Below are 22,708 nucleotides of genomic sequence, written 5' to 3' on the forward strand. Positions count from 1 at the left end.
AATTAAAATCAAACGTTGAAGAAGAAAAAATTAATATAAATCCGAAACTAATAAAAAAAAATCTTCATTGATTTCAAGGCCTCCTTGTTTGACTTGAACGATACAACGCCATCGATTCTGTAGAGTTAATTAAAATGATTGCAGTTTCATTACATGTATAATGTTCTGATCGAATAAAAATATTTTTACTTGATTATCACTCAATAAGCTCTAATATCTGAGCAATAACCCAGTGATTATGCTTGAATTCCAGAAAAATGTGCATTTCTCACAGAAAATCGCGTTACTCCGAAATTACGCAAGTCGGGGTTGCGTAAATCGGGGTATTACTGTACTTATAGAGGTTTCCCGTTTGAAACGTTTTACCGCCTACAACGTTTTTCATAACGCTTTTTTGAAAACGTTACAACCGGGATCCACTGTAATTCTGTACATAGGCGCACGCGGGATTTTCGCAAAGGATTAGGAGCCGGGGGGCATCGTCTTTTCTTCTTTCGCTTTTTACTGCAAAATGACACTACAATCTCAGACAAAGTGCGTGCAACAATGTCTCTATCTCAAGAGTCAAAGGAATGTAATTCAAATTTTTGCTGATACTGTATTTCACATTAAATAGTTTAGTTTCGGGTATTTTATCCATGCCGCGAGACATTCAGAATCAAATATTAGCGCGTTTTTCTCGCTACAGAAATAATTGAGAAGGTGGTTCTCAAAATGGGCGTCGCCAACTATGTTAGGGGAGAGCTGTTGATATTGATGTGTGCCAGTTAAGTGCTTGGAAATGGTTCTTTATTGATAATTTTTGTCGCACCACGGTCATTTTCTGCACACGAGAGTTAATTAAATAGGGACCTACAATTTATTGCCGATTCCGAACGGCAACAGTCTTTTTTATACTCACCGGGAGGTTGGCGCGCTAACTCCTCGGTGTGGGACTCCCTGCGGTAGCAATCTTTTTCTGTGGTCATGTCTTTCGTATCTGTTGTACCTCCACGTCAGGAAAGCTTCTGACAACGACAAACAGGTTATCGAACTCGCGACACCTCTATATGTCCTTTGATACTTTAGGCGAGTATGGCTACCACGCCCTGGTTCTTTATTAGTTCATTAAGTATTTTATTACACTATTCGGAGGAGCCGTGGATGAAAGTTGCCTGAGGCAAGGGAGTCGCGGGTGGCAAAAGTTTGAGAACCACTGGATTAAATACAGCAACTTCCCCGTTTAGCTCCATGCTAAAAATACAGTGAAAATGGTTTTTTTAGCTCCTGTATGCATGTTCCCCTACGCCCTGCAGCAGTGCCACTAGGCTGTGATCCTAGGTGCCCAGGCCAGCATTTCGACTAGACCGTATATAGCGAATTTATAGAGTGAATTATAGACCTTCCCCCTTCCCTCCAAATATCCCCAATAACATATGTTGATGTCAGAGAAGTTTATCTTGTCTTTTCAGAAATTTCTATTTTGTTTTAGATTTCCCAATGAATTGATGAATTGCTTATTCGAAAAATTCCATTGGAAATTTTTAATGAAACATAATATTGCGAATGAATGTAATTTTCACACACACACACAATTGGTACTAGAAGAATTTTTTTTTCTTGTACCTCCAGTCAAAATAGTGACTGGTTCAGTTTCTAAAGAAATTTGCTTTGTTATTTTATTAGCGTTTTTTGTCATTTTTGTATAATTTTTCTTTTAGTTTTTAAGGAGAGCTGGGAATCGATTAAAAGTTTTAACTAGTTAATCAAAAATTTTTGATTAACCAGTTAAAAGATCCAAGTGAAGAAATTACAAGTTTTGGCAATTATGTTCAGCATATATATATATTAAATTGATTGAATCGGGCAGCTTTAATTTTTTAACTTATTCCTATATATATGTTTACCTTACCAAATAGGCGAGTGAAATGAATAAATTATATTTTTATAGCATCTATATTAATATTATATGGTCACCAAAAGTATTCAATTAAAATTCGATTAATCGAGCGATCTTATGGTTTTTTTTAAACGGTTATTTTTGGTTTCAATTGGTCGAAATTCACAAATTTCGAAACTACTTTCGATTATACTGTTGATTGTTTTTCTAGAAACTCCTCTCTCGAATGGTACTTGTGAGGAGATGAGCTGATGCTTGTAAGAATACGAAAAACTACTGTTCATAGTGGAGGCAAATTTTGTTCTTGTCTTCTAAAACTCCAATCACACTCAATTTAAAATTAAAATCATCAGTTTTTGATGAATCGAATTCTGTCAAAATATTGATTCAAATATTTTTTAATTTAGTCACTTATTTAAAATGTTCTGTGTGAACATGACATGATTTATAAGACATATCTAATCAGTTTTTTCAAACAAATCAAGTCAATTCACAAATTTTTAATAAAATTTTAATCGAATCGATCGAGTCAACTAAAATTTTTAACTGCGATTAACAATTGATCGATTAACCGACCCGATTAATCGATTAATTGTACCAGACCTATTTTTAAGGCATTTTTTTAAATTTTTAGGGTATTTTTTCGAGTTTTTTGGGCCATTTTTAAGGTCATTTTTCAGGATTTTTTAGGTCAACAACATCCGGACCTTGCTTATGAAATTTTGCCCTCTGAGCACGGATTTATGATATAGGATTGATTTTTCTGATTGACATGTTTCACATAATGTTTTGCAGGGATGCGACACATAGTCTCTCCTTCAAATGAAGCGCATGGTGTGGCAAATGGAGCTGACAGTGCTTACTTCAGCATGAGAAGTGACGAAGATTCGGCACCTCCTCCACCTCGTATAGCTCCTGTAAGCGGTGTTCTCAGCACAAAGGTAATCAGATTATTATCAATATTATCCATTAGATCGATACGTTTTTATTTCTGATACACGACGCTAGATGGCAATGTTGACTTAATCGTTTCAAGGTCGTTGAGAGAAATAAGCTTTGTTTGGCATTGGCAGGTGATGGTAGTGCATGTTGTGAGAAAGAGTAAACGGGTTATAGAGCAGTTCAAAAACCTGCTGCTAACGGGCATGAAAATATAGATGCACATAATATTACACTCTATAAAGAACTGAAAAATTTATATTCAGGAACTCATTGATGAGGTAGAGAAATTTATATGTAGAGACTCATTGATTTTTTATCAGAAAAAAGGAATTCAAATTATATCATTACTATAATCATTAATTAATTTCATAATTGCAGTCTTGTGTATTTTCTCAAGAAAAAAATTTTTCATCTAAAACATGAAACTCAAACCGGAAGTTTCAAGCGTGCGCTCTAACACTTTAATCAGAATTTCCTGTTCGTTTCATGTGACATGATTTTAGCTTCGTGATGAGCTTGATCATCAAATACTGTGTGTGTCGAGACACCTGTTGGCCGTACGATTAGCGCATAGCAGATTTCGATTCCCTCTGTTTAAATTGGCATCGAATATTTTGCTGAACAAGCGTGTTTTTTCAAATGCTTAAAACACCAATTCGCTAAAATGCGAAACATTTTTTTAGTAGGCCCGGATTACTTTCATAAAACTTCAAAAAACAACTAATAAGCCTATTGAACCGAGCGAAGTGACCGACGCACTTACTGATTGCATTTTTCAAGTTACAAAAGTACTATTTAAAAGCTTCTGTAGTGTGATTCCCCGGCATTTTAATTGAAGTACGTATTTGCAATTTTATAAATCTGACTCTATTCTCGATTTTGGTTGTATTTCATCCATCTTCCGGATTATAAAATCATAACGATTCCTGTATGGCCGGGATTCCACTATAAAAGTTTTGTAAAAGCTCTTTGATAAAAGTTCAAAAATGCAACCAATAAGCGCATTGGTTACACTCGAGCGAATGTAACCAAAAGGCTTATTGGTTGTTTTTTTCAAGTTTTGTAAAAGGTCTTTTATCAAAGTTTTGTACTGTAATATCCCGGCCTATGAGACATAGTTTTTCTTCTGCATATACGGATGCCTCTAATCGCGGTAGCCGCGTTTCCAGCTCGAAATCACCCGCTGACCTTTGGCTCATCTCTTTGAGCTACTTTGTCCCACTAGTACAGAATACAAGTAAATGATTCGAGTCCTGCAGTAATGTATCAGCGTTGATAGTCTCTTTCTGCTTGTGTTTAGGAAGTTTTTTTTTTCTCTTTGTTTTTGTTCCATCTCTTTATACCATAACAACAGAAGGTTGGTCTTTAAGAGTTGTCCAATACATCACTATACTTATTGCTACCGCCACTCGAGACAGCCTCGGGCGTTCCTGCTCGACGGGTTTCTGGACCTATCGGCTCCTGAGTCGTTGACCCAGACCGTGTCGGCCAGAATCTTCCCGAGTTATTATCTGCCGCCTCTTCATTAGCTCACGAACCTCCGACTAAATTTCGAGGTAACGGACTACCAGCAACAAAACTTGACAAGCGGATGAATGAAGTATTATTCCCTCGTTGTTGACGTCGTTTGTTTTCATTTTCTGTCGGAATTTGTTTTGAGGAACAGCTTTTGGATGTCACTTGCTAAGGCTTCACTGAGGCCATGGTAATAGGGGTGAGTCGAAATTATGATATGAAGCAGCATATTTTTTACAAACTTCCGGCAATAAAATTTTAGAGCTTTCAATAAATACGCCCCCTTTTTATCCAAGAAGAGCGATAGAATATTATGATGATATGTACTAATTATAGGGGTTTCTTTGAGCTGCTTGAATATTTCAGAAGTAATTAATTTTTAATCAGGGGAACAAACTTCAAAAATGTCCATAGTTGATATAAAATATATTAACTTTTTTGCATAGATTTCGCGAGATAATCTCATTTTTCTTATATAAAGATTCGTTATTTCCGGTAGATACGTCACCGTAATGTTTACCAGCCGCACATTAACAAAAGTGACGGAAAAGAAAAAATATGATCATAAACGTCCGATTATAATATCAAAATCAAATAAAGCCCAGGCTAATCTCGAAGCCAAATTGATCTGGCAAAATTACATATTTAACTTACTTTTCAAGTTACTGTACCTTCAAAAGCTGAACAATATTGGCAAATATCATTAGTAAGATATTATCCTTGACTAATTCATTTGAGTTTTATATTAATGATTAAATTAAAAGAGATTTAAATCGAATCTTGCAAATGGATCACTGTTTAAAGACACAAACTGAATTCCTACATAGTCCTTTATCATTTTCAGTGCTCTTTTCAGGTGACATTTGAGTCGTACCTCGCACAGATAATATTTGCCTCTTCGATGTCGGAAAAACAATCGCCGAAACGCGTTTATTTTTGTTTTTATTCTCCCTATCTTTTCATTTTAATTTACTTCAACCCACCAAGTGGTTCCCCTATGGTTTAATTATGTTGGGACCAACGGTCTGAGTTGAATCTAAGTCTAGGCTTTTATGCCCAAGTCGTAATTTAATTTAGACATGTTAAATCGGGAATTACCGTGCAAAATCAAGCCCAGCAAGCTATGCATTTTCTTTCTAATTATTTTTGCGAAATTGGTATTTCTCGCTCTTAACCACAACCTCCTATATGATCGTATAGGAGGTCGTGCCTTAATCCGGTAATTTATTGCTCTCCGATTTCAATGAATTGGTCAAGTTATCACGAATCAAATCAAATACGGAACTTTAGATTGACGTGAATAACACTGATTTCAACATTTATTAATAGGTCCTTTTCTGCACGAGATTATTTTTGTTATCATGAATGCATGTATTCAGCGAAAAAAAAAATTTCCTTTTCATGGAAGGCATTAAAAATAGAAATTATCATGTAACGAGTTTACTACGAATAACTATATTTTTCAAATTATAAATATTATTTCAATCTATGGTTAAATCCTTTTGAGTTTTTCCATTTGTCATTGAGACAACAAATACTTGTGAGATCAGTTGTCAAATTGAAATGAATATAATTGTTTGTAGATTATTTTAGATTATAAATGTGTGTGTGTGTGTGTGTGTGTGTGTGTGTGAAAAGAATATACTGTATCTCGAATGAAATTAACATCTATTCTCTAGGTTTACAACAATTACTTCATTGTGGTGATTAGTTTTGGATGACTGATCACACTGATTGAATACATATATTATTGAAAAAAAAAAGTAGACTTCTTCCTTTAAATCGACTTTTTTCTTTTGTGATTGAGTAATGTTGTTTTTTGGTAATGAGATCATAGTAATAATACGGAAATACTATTTTAGAGTTGTGAGGTGCCCCACCCCTTCCACTTGGTGGCATTTACTCGGAGCTTTTGATTTGTTTCGAGGTCACCGTAAACGGAAACGTTTTCTACATAAAATATGTGTGACTATCATTAGCTTTCATTTTATAAACAGGATTTGAAATTTCGCTTGATATAATACTTCTGTAATATATTATTTCACTCTTTTCTTTAAAATCTCTTAAGATTTCTTTTTAATTTCTCATTTACACTGAAATTCAATGATTCATTTTTCCCTTCCATACTTAAAATGGCCTTCCATATCAAAATTTTACGTCCTAAAAGCATGCATTTTAATTTAATAATGGTAGACACGTTAAAAATTTCAATGTACTTGGTACGATTATACGCATAAAGAGATGATGTCACTCTTTACTATTATGCAAAATGTAGAAGAACTGTATATAGTGTGAAGATGAATGAATTATTTGGAAGGAAAATTTACAGGCATCTGTGGATAATTATTATACGGAATGATTTTACGCTTATGATACATTTATTACCTAAGTTTCTGCATTCAGCAATTCGTTAGGGAAGCTCAAAATTTTCTCGATAGTCACTTATTGATATCATATCGATCGTGAAATAAGATTGCACATTTGAGGGAAATAGCGAGAATATTCAGTGTGAATGAAATGGATTGTGCATTTTCTAGATTTACCGAACTTTCTTTCAAAATTGTCCAATGATTTTCTGATTTTCAAAATATTTGTCTTACTCACAACATTTACTTTTCAGATCCTTTTCTTTTAGATTTTGTGATTTGTTTTTGAATATTGTGCACTTTTTTCAGCTGGCACAGGATACATACTGATTGTAACAGACAAAATAGGAAAACTTCATGACTATCGTATATCAATCGAAATATAACAAAATGGCAATGAAAAGTTTGATTCTAGTCAATCGTAGCTTTTAGAATTCTCGTAAACGTTATGATAACAGTTGGAGATATAATCAATGCTAATCACACGAAGAAACTACGCACGGAATGAGACCATTTTGAGTGGTACGTGAGAGTAGTCTTTTGTTGACACGATGTATTTTCTATCTGATGATACTATTATGATTTTGAAACATTTTCGTATTTTTGGTCGTCACGAGACCATGTGTAATTGTGCAGAACAAATGAGTTAGATACACGGTAAGGTCTGCAAGTAGGACAAATTTCTTTCATCTTTGGGATGAAAAATAACAAAGCAAAAATAAGGATGAATTCTAATTATTTGCTTGCGTGCTAAGCTACCACACTTAACGGAGATGGCGTTTTAATCGGAATGCCAGTTTGAATTTGGGATTCTCGAAGTGCAAGGTCTTTTCAAATAACCAATTGACCTAATGGCTTTGTTTAGCTTCAGGCTGTAGCTCGTGATAGAGCGCATCTTCCCAGTGAACCGGTTGTAGTTGTATTTTCTGCGCTATTCCGTATTAAACAGGAAGGAACAACAAGGTGCTATAGATGCATTGTATCAACTTTTTCAGACACTGAATTACTTTAACAGATGAAGCAATAAATGCAAGAAGAAAATCCTCAAAAATCATGGCCTAAAAACTATTGGTTATTCCTATTCCTGGCATTACATTAATAATCTTGTAAATAAACACATCATCAATAAGATACTTCCTCCTTTCTTATGCATGCATTCGGAAATTATATTTATTGCATGTTATGGGTGAAGAGAATTGAATTCTTAATTAAATTGATGTGCAACCGTGCAGGTATGTGTGTATATAGTTTATGACTATATTAATACAGTAGTATAATATACAGTGAAATTCTATTATGAAGTGAACGGAACTTAGTTCGGTATATTCTGAATTCGTTAGAGACGAAATAATTTTCAAAGTCGATAAATTAGAAAAAATGTGTGTTCCGTTTACATAGGAACTTCGCTGTGTATAATTTTTTTTTCACTTCAGAATTCTACATAAAACTTGATAACTTTTATTCAGAATTTTCACATGCTAGTGCAATGTAAAAGAGGGAAAAAAGCACTGTCCGTTAGTGTTTATGCTGTTCTTTCCCCAATTTTTTTTCTTAAATTTTTGAATTCGAATATCTGTAGCAGCGAATATTGCATTTAGAAATATGGAAAAATTTTTGTTGGCCTCAGAAAAGACAGGGAAACAACTTTCTAACTGGGATATCAAGATAGGGCGACCAAATAAAAACTTAGATTTTTTATTTCGTGTGACACTATATTTTGACTCTCACAACTGGTCAGGGTGATTTTTGAACATATTTTGAGCAGTTTTTAAACTGGAACTATACTTCTACGACGAACGGTTAATGAGATACAGGCCGCATTAGGATTTACAGGACACCCTGTATATAAGAATGTCTGGATTCATTTCTTTGAATTTCGTTGCAGGTTTTGGAACAAAATTTATATTTTTGTCCTCTACATAGCTGGAGTAACGTCCATTCTCACCGTTCTTCATACGATTTTGTTCATAGGAAGTTGATAATTTTTCGAAGTGAATATATTTTGCCATAGCGTCAAAAATATATTTCCCTGTTGTGGTTTCATGGATAGAAAACATTTCCGAAAACTTTTCGGTAATATTCATCGCAAGCCTGAAGAAATAAAGTAATTTTAGCCACGTCTCGAATACTCGAACTTTCGTCGAGCGCTATAGAAAAACACTATACAGTTGAGAATGTTCCTTTCAACCGGTCATGCAAATTGCCAGCTATTGCTGTTTTCATCCGATCAAAGTACATATTTCTGAAAAATGTCACGAAATGCTTGCACTTCTTTTTTGAGACGCGTTTTGTTTTTGCTGCTTTTATCTTCCTTTCCGTTTTTAACCAAATAACCGTTACTATATATAAAAGACTTGTAATGTTACCCAAATAATGTATGTAGCTGATTTCATAAAGGGCTATCACCGCAGATTCATTCTGTTTCACAACTTTTTGACGTGAATTATTCATAATTTTTGTTATAAAAAAACATTAATTTTTAAAAAAAAATAAAAACGATATTTTTCGATTTTTGTTGGGACGGACCAGGGGCAGCTCAAGCTTCACGGGCAATCCTTAAAGACGACCCTGGAAGGAGCCTGACAGGGCTTTACCCTAGGTGACTCTGATACACGTGATTTTTTTAGTACAAAGGCGCACACCATTGTTTTTTAAACAAAATATCCGTAACCATAACGCCCTGCTTTTAAAGAAACTGTACTGCATTTTTTGATCCAGGATTATTTTATCGTTCTTAATTATACCAGATAACTTGATCCATATTACAGCTCTCATTGATAAGCCATCATTATTTACATTTATCCTGTAAGGAGGAAGTATGTATAACGATGCGACTTTTATTAAGAAATTTATTTCGATGGCGTATCTGGTGCTCCAGAGCCGGACAAGTAAGAAGCCGAATTTTTCCTTTGCTTTTAACCGTTCCAGAAAAATTACTGGGTTGGGGCACCAACGGGCGCGGCTCTACCTCACCTGCAGCCCCTTGAAGACGACCCTGGTGAGATACTGAAAGGGCTCAGCCAAGGGGGCTCTGGGATAAAACTGATATTTTACCCGACCGAAGCCGCACACCATTGTTCAGCCTACAAAATGTACAGCTTTTTAAAGAAGCTGTCATATTTTTTTGAACCAGAATTGTTTCACCGTTCTTAATTATGTCAGATAACTTTTTCCACATTGCAGCTATTATTGATGAGACATCATATTTTCCTTCCTTTTAAGATTGAATTTCTTAACTAACCTAAATTGTTTTAATAGAGTTGCATTGCACCTTGTTAACACCAAAATACCTACTGCAAGGTTCCCAGGGCGGAAACTAGGGGAGTACGAGGGATTTTTGGTGCTCCAGGCCTGAACAAGTAAAAACCCAAATTCTTTTTTTGCCTTTATTTGACCGCTCCCGAAAAATTACTGGGTGGGGGCGATGGCGTATTTACGGGGGGGAGGGGGGTGGCTAGTGGCCTATAGCCCACGGCGGCAAGTTCGGTGGGGTGGCAAATTTGTGGAAGGAGTGGTCAAGAAAATTAGTAGAATGGGAGAAGGAGGCGGCAAAATTTGTATAGCCTCGGTTGTAAAACTACAAATCTGCTCCCTGCTTGAGCATGGAAGTGACCAGAAGAGTGACCTAGATAGTGTGTGAGCATGGAAGTGACCAAAAGAACGGCCTAGAGCAGTATTTCTCAACCTTTAGAAGCCTGCGGCCCGTTTGATTTCTTTTTTGTCAGTGGAAGGCCCGGTCGTACACACGACTAATTACAAATAAATGGGTAAAAATGAAACGGTGAACCACTTACGACCCGGTTTGACTTATGTCAGGGCCCGGTACTGGGCCGTGGCCAGGCGATTGAGAAACACTGGCCTAGACAATGATTGAGAAACACTGGCTAGTTTGGTCACTCCCATGCTCACACTCTCTAGAGTGTTGAGCCGACCAAACCAGTACGCAAACATGTGAGTGACCAAACCAGTACGCAGACATGTGAGTGACCACAAGAGTAACTTATAACTTACAGATACAGGCGTACTACAGGGGTGGGTAGGGCAATCGGGAAATACGCAGGGCGTTAAATTGAAGGAATGAATGAGCAAGAAAATTAGACAAGAATTATTATTGTTATTTTTTTTGTAGACTTTTTCAAACCGAGCACAACTCCGGTCTATCACCATGGCCAATTTACTGCCGATTGAGTTGCACCGTTATTATTAGACTAGAAGGGCCGGAAAATTCGTGTAGCCCACAGGTGGAAAAACCATAAATCCACATCTGGGTGGGGGAACCAAAATGCACACTTGCCCTGTGTGACAACAGTCCATTCTTGTTTCTGGTATAGTATTGTCCCCCCTGCCTGTTCCCCCAAGTTTTCTCCACATTTTCGTTGTCAAGGTATGGCTCAAAAAAGATTGACAGGGCGTGGAGTCGTGACTTTTTATTATTCCAAAAATTTTTGTTTCTAAACAAAAGCTTAGGCTGCCACCCGGGTGCACCGAAACCTTTGCACCCTCGTTTGAGCCGCGCCTGGGCACCAACATGCACACTTGCCTCTTATGACAGAGTACATTATCGTTTCCTGGTACAGTATTACGGCCCCAGGCTCTGTCTGTTCCCTCAGGTTTTCTGAACATCTTCGTTGTCAAAGTATGGCTCAAAAGCTTGATGTCATGTGAATTTATAATCATCATTGATCATTTTTGTCGCACCACGGTCATTTTCTGCACATGAAGGCTAATTAGACCGGGACCTACAATTTACTGCCGACTCCGAACGGCAGGCTTGTTTTTTATACTCATCAAGAGGTTGGTGCGCTAACCCCTCGATGAGGGGACTCCCTGCGGTAGCAATTTTTTCTGTAGTCATGTCGCCGTTTCTGTTGTACGCCTGTGTCAGGAAAGTTTTCTGATAAGGGCAAACCGGGTATCGAACTCGCGACACCTCTAAACATTCTTTGGTACTTGAGGCGAGTATCTTATCGACCTGGGCTACCGCGCCCCGTGAATAATTTATACTGTTGGAAATTCTAAAAAAAAATAAAATGGTACCTAACTAAAGCCTAAGCTGCCGCCCCTTACAACCTGCCACCAGGATGCACCTTGCCCTTTGCACCTGGAGGCGCATTTATGGTTTTTCCGCCTGTGGGCTATACAAATTTTGCCACCCCTCTCTTATTCCAGTCTGATTTTCTTGACCACTTTTTTCTCGAATTCACCTTCCTATGCAAAGACACGCTTGACTCCTCCACCCTTTTTACTATGCCTGTATCTCTTAGTCACTCTTTTGGTCACTCACATGCTTGCATCACCCCTACACCAACACCTCACTAGAAATATCTTTGGTGTGGTGTTGGTCAGACCACACAAGACCCGAACTCTGTCTCCTCCGGGATATAAGCCTTTTACCCGTGTGGGTTGGGCCATCCTGGGCGGGACCCCCTCCTGGAGCAGGACCCCTACGTTGGGATTTTAGGTGAGGCCCCTGCTTACTGTTTTGGGCTCTCGCATGGCCCCTACAAGAGTGGGACAATTACTATGATTTTTTTTTCATGCTATAAATTCACTATATAGAAGGGCCCGTGAAAAGTCTGGCTTGGGGACCCGCCAGAAATCTCAGCCTATGGACACTGTTCCAGGATGTGGGGGCCATGGCACTCACATGCTTGTACACACTATAGGTAACTCTTGTTTTTTAACTAACCTTGGCCCTCGCTCTTCAGGTCACTCTTTTGGTCATTCACGTGTTCTCACACACTCTAGGTCACTCACATGGCCCCCACATCCTGAAGCAGGGCCCCTAGGCTGGGATCTTTTACGGGCCCCCTGACCAGACTTTCACGGGGCCCCTTTATGATGAATTTATAGGGTGAAAAAAAAAGTGATTAAAATCACACCTGTCCCCAGGGCTGGAGCCTTGTCAGCCCACCCCTTGTGGGGGCCATGGTCACTCACATACTCTAGTATTATTCGTATTATACTCGTATTACTTTAGGTATTCTCACATACTCTAGTCACTCTTTTGATCATTCACGTGTTCTCACTCACTCTAGATCACTCTTTTGGTCCTTCACTGACCTGGTCCCTTGCCCTCCAGCTCCAGGTTACTCTTTCGTCACATGCTTGCACACACTCTAGATCGCTCTATTGGTCATTCGCATGCTTACACATGGTCTAGGTGGCTCTTTTGATCATTCATATGCTTACACACTCTCTAGGTCACTCTTTTGATCCCTCCTATGCTTCCAAACTCTCTAGGTCACCCATTTTGTCACTCACTGACCTAGTCCGTCGCTCTCTCGGCAGAGATGGATTTAAGGTTTTACTGCCTGTGACAAATTTTGCCGCACTTCTCCCATCTTACTAATTTTCTTGACCTCTCATTCCTCAAATTTGCCGCCCCCCCCCCCCAGAATTTTCCTCCCAGGGATATAGCCCACTAAGCCCGCCCTTCAGGGCCATAGTGAGCCTTCTCGGGCCCCGGGGCAGACTTTTGCTTGGGGGTCCCTCTTGAAAGGTTTATAATTAGGCGAAACAAATATAAACTTTTTTGGGGCCCCCATTCGGCTCGGGGCCCAGGGGCAGTGCACCGGTTATCCAAGCCTAGTTACGCCACTGCTTGCACCCTCGCTTAAGCCGCCCTTGGGACGAACATTTTGTCTTTCGGACATTCTGAAGTACAGTGGGAAAAACTGTTCCATCCTCCTTGAATAAAATATAAAAACTAATTCCTCTTCATTTTCTTTTTTTCTTCCATGCGCGTTTTTCCATTAGGTGTGGGTCCAGAGGGGGCGACCCTTCCCCCCAAGTTCTAGAAATACAATGGAAAATGATGGTTCTATCTCCCATAAAATACTGGACATTTACCATAACTCTCTTTATATAGTCTTTACTCTCTCTAATCCGCGGACATATAGCCCTTTTTCCACTCATGTTTCCCACTGTAACACCTCTACCATCCTCATCTCGAAAATCCCTGAAACCTAACTGACACTGAATTGATGCTTGTGAATAGTCCTGGCCAGTGTTGCGAATACGCATCAAATTTCAATTTTATTCCTAGAAATTTCGTTGAGCAGTGAAAATTCTCCTTCAAATTTTATTTCACTTTTTTTTTAATACACCTCTTTTTCTTTGTTTTTCATTTAAAAAAATACCCCCTCTTTTTTACAAAACTACCCCTTAACACCGTGGAGGAGTGGAGTGGAATCACTCTTCAAAATTATTTTTTCGGATAACAGTGGTCCTGACTGATATGTCTTGGATGCATTAGAGAAGAGGTCTTCAACCATTTTTTAGTCGCGAGCACTGCCTGTACCCATCGTCAAAAGAAGAGCACCCTTACGGCAAGTTTGACGCACGAATGCATGATATCAGGGTGATTTCAATCATTGAATGCAATTTGTACAAGGTGTTCAATTGGAACGATAATGAAGTGCTCGTGAGCGCGAAATCGGACACTAGCACTGAGCCCTCTGGGTGCTTCAGGGAGCACCGTGGTGCTCGCGAGTAAAGGGTTGAAGATGCATGCATTAGAAATTGAATTTATGTCATCACACACACATATACACAGTCATCATCACCATTGATAAGGACGCATGACTACTGACCGATGGTCACAATGGGACCGATGACAAAACGGTTGACTGTGATTGGCTGATTTACTGTGATTCGAAAAAAAAATTATTTATCTAGATTATCAATGATCATCTGATTAATTGACTAGTATCAGATTCTTATATGATTGAACGGCTATACACCATCACCTGATAATCATATTATAATTTTGGTCGCCCATTGGCGTAGTTTGGTTTATATTTTATTTATCTGTTATACGATTTGAAATTGACGATTGCTGCTGTTCCATGATGTTTTTTTCAATTTTTTTTTGTCTTCGTCTGAGGTGGCTATGTCCCTTTGGTTTTAATAAAATTTCCGGATACACCCATCCTTAGGGAACGCTTCGATATTTTTCCGAGATGTGGAGCGGGTGTGTCCGGTCCTTCAATGTTCAATGTCATCAGTCACGGCCCGTTTTTGTTCCGAGAGATCCGTCTCGTCTCAGTTCAAAAGAATTTTCCTCTTCCGTTTAGTAGTGTTAGTGTTTTTTGACCCTTTTACGATCAAAGACGAAATATTTCGTCCAAACGTCAGTGGAATAAATTCAATTCAGTTCACTATGTTTTCTTTCCTCTCTCTCCTCATCATCGCGAAGCTTTATTGTAAGCCTATGAACCGAAGTTGTTTTTTTTAACCTCCATTCTTTCAATACCCTGTTAGTGATTCTTCCCCCACATATAATGTGTCTCTCTACTATATACACGTAAGAGCGGAAGAGAATACGTAGGGTGAGGGTGAAAAAGATTGTTTTTTTAGTTCAAACTGTTTTCCTTTTCTGTTTTTTCTTCCTTTTTTTATATATTTTTCTTTCCCCCTCATCTACCTTTTTGTAATGTGCGGTTAGGTTAGGACAAGGTTACCAGATTTCATAGATGCAAAGCATGACCGCTAAGCTGGAGTCTTTGACCTGCTGAGATCTGGGTCCTCAAGCCCGACTTTCCACGAGCCTATAGTGAATTTATAGCATGAAAAAACACACACACACCACAAAAAATGATGTTAATTGTCTCAGGCCCTGTCAGTCCCACCCTTGTGGGGGCCATCCTGCCAAGTCTCCCGGATTCCCCCAAATTCCTACTTCATTGCCCGGACTCCCGAAAAATCAAATTTCCCGAATTTCGCCAGTTAGTGCAAAAATCCCTACTTTTGGGAAAAAAATTATTCCTAAAGAATTATATCACTTTTGGGGGGGGGGGGGGGGTTGTGAAGACAAAATTTTCAAACAGCCAGCATCAATTCTGCCCTGTCAGCCACCTCGTTGGGCATTTTGCTTGTTGTGGCGTTGTATTTGTATTTTGGCATCCGAAATCGGTCCTGGGATATACTTTAGGGGCCATGGAAGAAAAATAAGTGGATGGGGGAAGCCATGAAAAAGGTGGTTTAAAGGGCCTCGGAGAGCTGTAAAAAAATAGATTTGGCTGCAAAGAAATTAGACTTTTAAGTGAAATATGGCGGAAAAAAAAGTATGGCTATATTTTCAGAATCTGAGTGGAATTGCCCAAAGAACCAGGGTTCCCCTTCAAGCAAGCACGGGCCCCATCCGGGCATGGCCTCAGGATCTTCATGTGCATACATGATTCTCCAGAGCTTACATGATGACATCTGGTACTATGACTGAAATTTCGAGAGTAAGCATGCAAATTTGTTGTACTTGTTACTTCCAGCTAAGTACAGGACCCTCAGAACATTATTGGAGGGTTCCACAATGTCAAGATTGCCTGCATAAAACCTCCACAAGAGGGAAGCTCACAGAAGCGCAATGCTCTAAAAGAAATCAACATTTATAAAATTTATTATTATCATTTTAGTATAGACATTACCCATAAAAGTAATAGGAGTTGCTATTGACAGAGGCATATTTACAGAAAAAATGGGGGGGGGGGGAGAATAAGAGGCAATATTCCAATTACTCATTCCCCCTGTCGAGTTCAGGGGGCATGGGTAATCAAAAAAATTAGACAAGAATAGGAACAGAGCGGCAATACCACAAATTTGCCAATGCTTCTGGATAAGGGTGAATAAGGTAGAGAGGGTCTCTGGATAAAACAGGGGAGCCACGAGAAGAAAATATGGTCCAAAGGGGGCCATGGGTGGAAAAAGGTTAAGAAACACTGATTTAACCTACTGATTGGCAACAATCGTCGCTAATCAGCAATGGCTTGCACGATATAACGTTTTTTGAAAAAGGGGGAAAATTTTTACAATTTTACTTGTGCAAATAGTTTACTTGGTTTACTTAAATAGTTTACTTACCAGGCAACAAGTTGTGCAAATAGTTTACTTGCACAACTTATTGCCTGGCAGTCCATTGGTTAGGGAGCTAGCTTCTGACTGTGCAGGCTGGGTTCGAATCCCGGTTCAGGCATGGATGTCTACCAACACACTAACAAATTCCCTGGACAGATCGCAAAGATCTCTTGGGAATATGTGATGATCACATTAAAAAAAAGAAAAATCCCAACAATGTTATTTTCAAGAAGCCCTATTATATTTATTTTTGTATGAAATTTGGAATCGCGAAAACCTCATTAACTCCCACTCTCCAAAGTTGGCAGCTATGAGATTTATCGCTGATTTGTCAAATAGAGATCATCTACATTCATTGCCAAAAGCATGTACGCAAAGGGTTTAAAGTGTACATCACGGTTTCTAGGGATGTCGCTAACCTTTGTCGGAGGCATCACAGTGAGCTGGAGATATTAATTTGTGTGCCTATTTATGCTTTGAAATGGTTCTCTTATAAGTGAAAATATATCTACTAAACTATCTTGGGGAGCTGCAGAATGACCATGAACTACGTAAGGGAGTTGTAGGTAACAAAAGTTTGAGAACCGCTGCTTAAGTAGCTTATTCATTCACACTCATCAGGTGAAATTCAGAATCTGATCCTAATATGTTTCAGATGCATCAGAAACCTAACTGATGTATGTGAATAAACCTTCATTCTGTAATCATTGAGAATAAAATTATGAATGTGCTTGGTGTTTCTTTGGCGTTGGTCAGGGTTTAAGTAGGGGAAGGTAGGCTATTCTTGTGTCCCTGGTGCTGGATTTGGGGGATTTGCTCTTTTTTTTTTAATTCAAAATTATGGGAAGGGGGGTGCAAAAATGAATGCTTACCCCAGATGACAGAGTTAGTTGCTGTTGTGATGCTTGTTCTTGATCGATGAGGAAGATAGCTCATATTCTTTTTTTTGTTTCTTAAACATATCGTAAAATATGTTATGTCATGTGCATATTCAAAAACAATACTTTCCTGCCAAAGCTTGCTAATTGTTCTTCAAAGGCACCTGAATTAGGTTAGAAATATTGAGTACACAAATTCATTTTGATTATAATAATAAAACATTTTTGGTAAATCTTTTTAAATAATTGTATTTCATATAATTTCAGGGTGAAACAGTGCTCCGTCCTATAGCTTATAAACCTCCAGCAGCAATTCACCTTTGCAGCCGCAGTAGTGCTTCTTCAACTTCTCTACCTTCATCAACACCATCTCCATCACCTTGGGATAGAAACAGTCCTTCTCCATTATCTGGTGACACTGACTCTGTATTGCGTGAAAAGGAAGCAGAGATTGCATATCTTCGCCAGACCCTGGAGCATAACGAGCAAGTCATTTTCAAAGTGTATGCTGAGAAAGAGCAAGCATGGCTTAGAGAGATTCGACATCTTCATCAACAGTATGAGTCCAAGCTTCATGCTTGCCAGCAGCGACATACCTCCATTACTAGTCAGGTATACTATAGATCTTCTCTCATTATATGTCAATCAATTTCTCTACATTCATAAGATTTGTAGGGGTATTTATAGGCAAGTACACAGCATATATGTTTTTTTTATTCCAGTGCACATGAATAAAATATTTTCTGTGAATTAGTAACATAAGTGAACAAGACTAAACTTTTACCCCAGATTATTTTCTATTTGCATATGAATTTCCTGAAAAGATATTCACCAAAGAGATATTCAGCGATATCATTGTTTATCATTGTCTTTTTATTTTTTAGTTTCATTTTGTTTTCAATAATTGCAAGCAGTTTTATATATTGGCATAGGGGAAAAACTGTTTAATAAATAATAATGAATTATTTATATAGTGGATTCCAATTGAGATGGTATCCTGGAACCATTCAGTAAAACTCTATCAAGTAATAAAAGTTCCTAAATAAAAAGTGTTTTGATATGGTAAACAAAATCAAGATACTGGATGTAAAGACTTCTTACAGAGGAAAAGGTCTTAAACGGGACTTCTTAAGTGTAATCCACTGTAGGTGTATATAAAATATTTGTACAAAAAAATTCTGTAATTTTATTTGTCACAAAACATTTTTACTTCCACAAAAAGTTCTACCATCAGAAATTCTGTGGAAAGGCAATACATAGTATATGCATAGCTCAAAATCATATTGCAAGTCAGATTATTGTTATGCTATAATTAGTATTATTTCTTTGCGACATTTTTTGTGTTGGAAATTTTTTCCCCTCAGAATATAGTTTATTGAATTCAAACCAAAAATCATTGTTGCATCTAAATGTTTTTTTAATGCATGCCATACAAGAATAACATATGCAAGGTGTATCAGAGGCACCAACATGAAGAAAACATTGGGGGGGGGGGGCTGAAAGTTGCCAGTCGCCTGTATGTACAGGACTCAAACGCGTATTCAGGAGGAGGAAGGGTGTGGTGCATTGTATACTATTTAATTATTGTGGGGGCTCAGCCCCCTCACAAAATTTATTAGGGGCCATGGGCGGCAGCATAGACTTTAGTTAGACTCCAAAATTTTTTGCTCATTATATTTCCTCTTTACAGGATAAGTATCAGTAATGATGAGTCCTGAACAAGAGCTGTAATGTGAATTGAGTTACTAGCATAATTTAAGAATGGTAAAATTACTCTAGAACAAAAAAATGATTAATAATCTTTTTAAAAGTGGGACATATGGTGATGTTTATTCCGCTTGGTAAACAATCGTGTGAGTTTTTACAGGGTCCCCTATGGTAAAGCCCTGTCAGCCTTCCACAAGAGTCTTCTTTAGGGGTGGCACATGAGGCTTTGCACCTGGTGGCAGGTGAGCTCGAGCCGCCCCTTTATAAGTTATCCAGTTATAGCTAAATAAGTGTAACTAGTCTCTTTTAATTGATTTTTTTGGTTGAAAATGCAGGATTTGAAATTGGAGCAGTTTTCATTTTGATATTAGTCTTATTTACTCATCTTTTATCGTCATTATTATTATTTTCTGCATTAACAAAAATTTGTGTTGTTTTTCAGTTAAGGAAAGAAAAAGAACAGCTTGAAGCAGAATTAGAGCAGTTGCATAAAGAACAAGAAAAAAGTCAAAAACAGATCAAACAAATGCAAGATGAGCTTTCGAGTTGTCGTACTCAATTAGAAGAAACACAGTGGAAACTATGTCATAAGTCTGGGGAAATCTCTCTCCTGAAGGCTCAACTTAGGGAATGTCAAGGAGGGAATGCCTCACGTGCTACAGAACTTTTCACATTAAAAAATAAATTAAAGGAGCTTCAAATTCAAGCACAAGAAAAAGACCAAAGAATCACAGAATTAAGCAATGTACGAGAACCACCTGAAAACCACTCACGATTTCACAGGTTATCAGAAGAGCAGTTGAAAAAACACATGTTTGATAAAGTCATAGAAGAAAAGTCAAAAGAAGGAACATCTGAAATGGAACAATTGAGAACTGAATTATATGTTGCTCGACAAAATTTACAACTAATGCAACAAAGCATGCAAGAAGAAAGAACGCAATGGGAAAATGAAAAAGAAAGGGTTATCTGCTACCAAAAACAGTTACAAATGAGTTATGTTCAAATGTGCCGAAGGAATAGGTCACTAGAATGTGAAGTTCAGCAGCTAGTTCTAGAACTTGAAAACAAAGGTGGTGAATCACACTGCTAAATTCTTGAACTTCAATTCTAAACTGTAATGAGCTCTTATTTCATATTATAATGCAAACTTTTTGTTTGAATTATGTACTTTTATACACAGGCATTAGTTTGAATTATTTTGTGTCAGTACATTAAAAATGTGATTTATTTTCAAATTTGTCATTATTCATAAAATTTACAGAAATGAACATAATATGCACAATCAATATACTATGTAAAATATATTATTTGATTAGACTATTACCAGTTTCTAAATAATTATTCTAATATCTTATTTCTAATATTTTAATGTATTGACTTTCCTTCATGATTTGTTATGTCATAAATGCAAAGTGAACAGTTGGAAGAGTTAAACAAATAGATACATTTTTTTTCATCAACCCTGACCCAACTCTGGAAACACACAGGCCCCAAAGCAGATTGGGGCTACACACATTTTTATCTTAAATTTCCTCCAGATTTTTCTGCGACGTACTTCACAGATTTTGGCATATTCTGCTTTGGTGCATACATCTTGTATATTGAATAAGGGGTTGTTTAAGTATTACGTCAGCAAATTTTTACCTATTTTTGACCCCCTCCTTGTCAGCAAAAGTAAGCAAAACTTTAACCACCCTTGTCAGCAAAATTTCGTCAGCACTGCCCCCACCTCCTACCGCATATTGGTGGGGTCAGAAACGTATGTGGGGGGCATAGGGGGCTCATGTGCCTCCCCCAGATGAATTTTTTTTTTAAATTAAAATTTCAAAAGAAAATACCTTTATATGTTATTATAATCAATTTCTGTTAATTTCAATGATATTTGAAGGGTAAGAACTCAAAAATTCTCTTTAAGAAATACATTGCGACCCACCCTTTAAGCCATATATGATAAACCCTTGACCCGCAGACCAAATGTGGCCCCTGAAGGTTATCTGATGTGGCTTGTCCCCCAAACCCAATTTTGTAAAAATGAACTATACGACACATTTACAGATCACTTAAATGACCTGTGGCACAATTCCAGAGCATTTAAGTGGCCTGTGGCACATTTTCAGATCACTGAAGTAGGTCCGTGGCATCACTTAAGTAACCCATAACACAGTTCCAGAACACTTAAATGATCTATGGCACATTTAGAGATCCCTCGAGTGACATGGGGCACAATTTTAGAGCACTTAAGCGGCTCCACATCACTCAAGTTACCTGCAGAACATTCCCAGATAATTTAAGTGATCTGTGGCATAATTACGGATCACTTGAGTGATGCGTTGCACAGTTCCAGAGCACATATATATAAGCGGCCTGGGAACATTTCCATAGCACTTAAGCAGCCCGGACACATTTCCTGAGCAGTTGAAGGATTTGTGAAACATTTAGAGATAGCTGAAGTGGCTCTGTAAAGGATTTATCATTAGGGAGAATGTTAGTTTAGGTGCCCACAAATTAGCAAAAGATTTTTATCCAGGGTTCATACAAAATTTCCTAAATAAAAATTAAGGACTTTTTAAGGAGTTTCAAGCAGTTTTTAAGGAGTCATGGGAAACTTCATAAGTTTTACAGCAATAAAAAGGTTAATAAGTTTTACAGCAAAAAAAGGGGACGGGGCACATATGAAAATTTTTTTTAATTTGCCAAATGTTCATTCTTCTCAAAAATATAGACGTAGAAGTGGTTCAGAAATTACAACTTTGAACTTACAAGATTTGTTACCCAGCATCAAAAGAATTCATAAAATAATCAATCTACATACATACCGCTTGTTTACCAAGCGGAATAAACATCACCATATGTCCCACTTTTAAAAAGATTATTAATCATTTTTTGATTATTAATCATTATAATTTGATATATATATATATATATATAATATATTATATATAATTTGATATATATATATATATAATATATTATATATAATTTGATATATATATATATATATATAATATATTATATATAATTTGATATATATATATATATGTATAATATATTATATAACTCATAACAGCATCACATAAATTATAAAATTTCTAAAAGTGATATTCATCCCCCTTCCCCCAATTATTCAAAATAAAAATCCACAGCTGACAAAGATTTTTCTTACAAAATTATATTTTCACAACAACTCCTTATTCACCTCTCGCTCAAAGTGCATCAACACATACACAAATTCTTTAAAATTAAGTTTTTCAATTTTCCTTCTTGTTTTTCAGTTGTACTCAGAAAGAAATTGTTGCAAAATGAGAGAAAATTTCAGGACATTCAACACGATGTTTGGCAATTTAGCACTCGTTATTTGGCGACATTGGCGATTTAACACTCGTTATTTGGCGACATTGGCGATTTAACACTCGTTATTTGGCAAAATTTACAAATTAAACTCTCATAATTCGGCAGACTAGCTCTTATTCACGAAATGAGTTTTTCCCACCCACGAAACATCGGGATTTGACACAATGACGATCTTTTTTCTTTTGAAAACGGAAACCGCGGTCGGTTGTTGAGAA

At 37.3% G+C, this 22,708-nt stretch overlaps 1 protein-coding gene across 3 annotated transcripts in view; it reads left to right on the forward strand.

The window, feature by feature from the left end:
• The window catches only part of LOC149085490 (uncharacterized), a 32,752-nt gene extending 12,382 nt beyond the window's left edge, over positions 1 to 20,370 (forward strand). For 2 of the 3 annotated variants that reach the window (XM_089233510.1, XM_089233511.1), the window contains exons 2-4: positions 2,675 to 2,820; positions 17,700 to 18,044; positions 19,582 to 20,370. In XM_089233510.1, the coding sequence (XP_089089636.1) occupies positions 2,675 to 2,820; positions 17,700 to 18,044; positions 19,582 to 20,232 (1,142 nt within the window). In that variant the 3' untranslated portion in view covers positions 20,233 to 20,370. Of the gene's footprint in view, positions 1 to 2,674; positions 2,821 to 4,238; positions 4,536 to 17,699; positions 18,045 to 19,581 lie in introns of those variants that run through there. The other variant, XM_089233512.1, reaches the window with a different exon arrangement.
• The last annotated feature ends 2,338 nt before the right edge of the window (positions 20,371 to 22,708 follow it).

The sequence above is a fragment of the Pholcus phalangioides genome, unplaced genomic scaffold (genome assembly GCF_987345545.1).
Source record: "Pholcus phalangioides strain wild (caught in Gottingen) unplaced genomic scaffold, Ppha-v1.0 ptg000007l_1, whole genome shotgun sequence".
Taxonomy (NCBI): Eukaryota; Metazoa; Arthropoda; class Arachnida; order Araneae; family Pholcidae; genus Pholcus; species Pholcus phalangioides.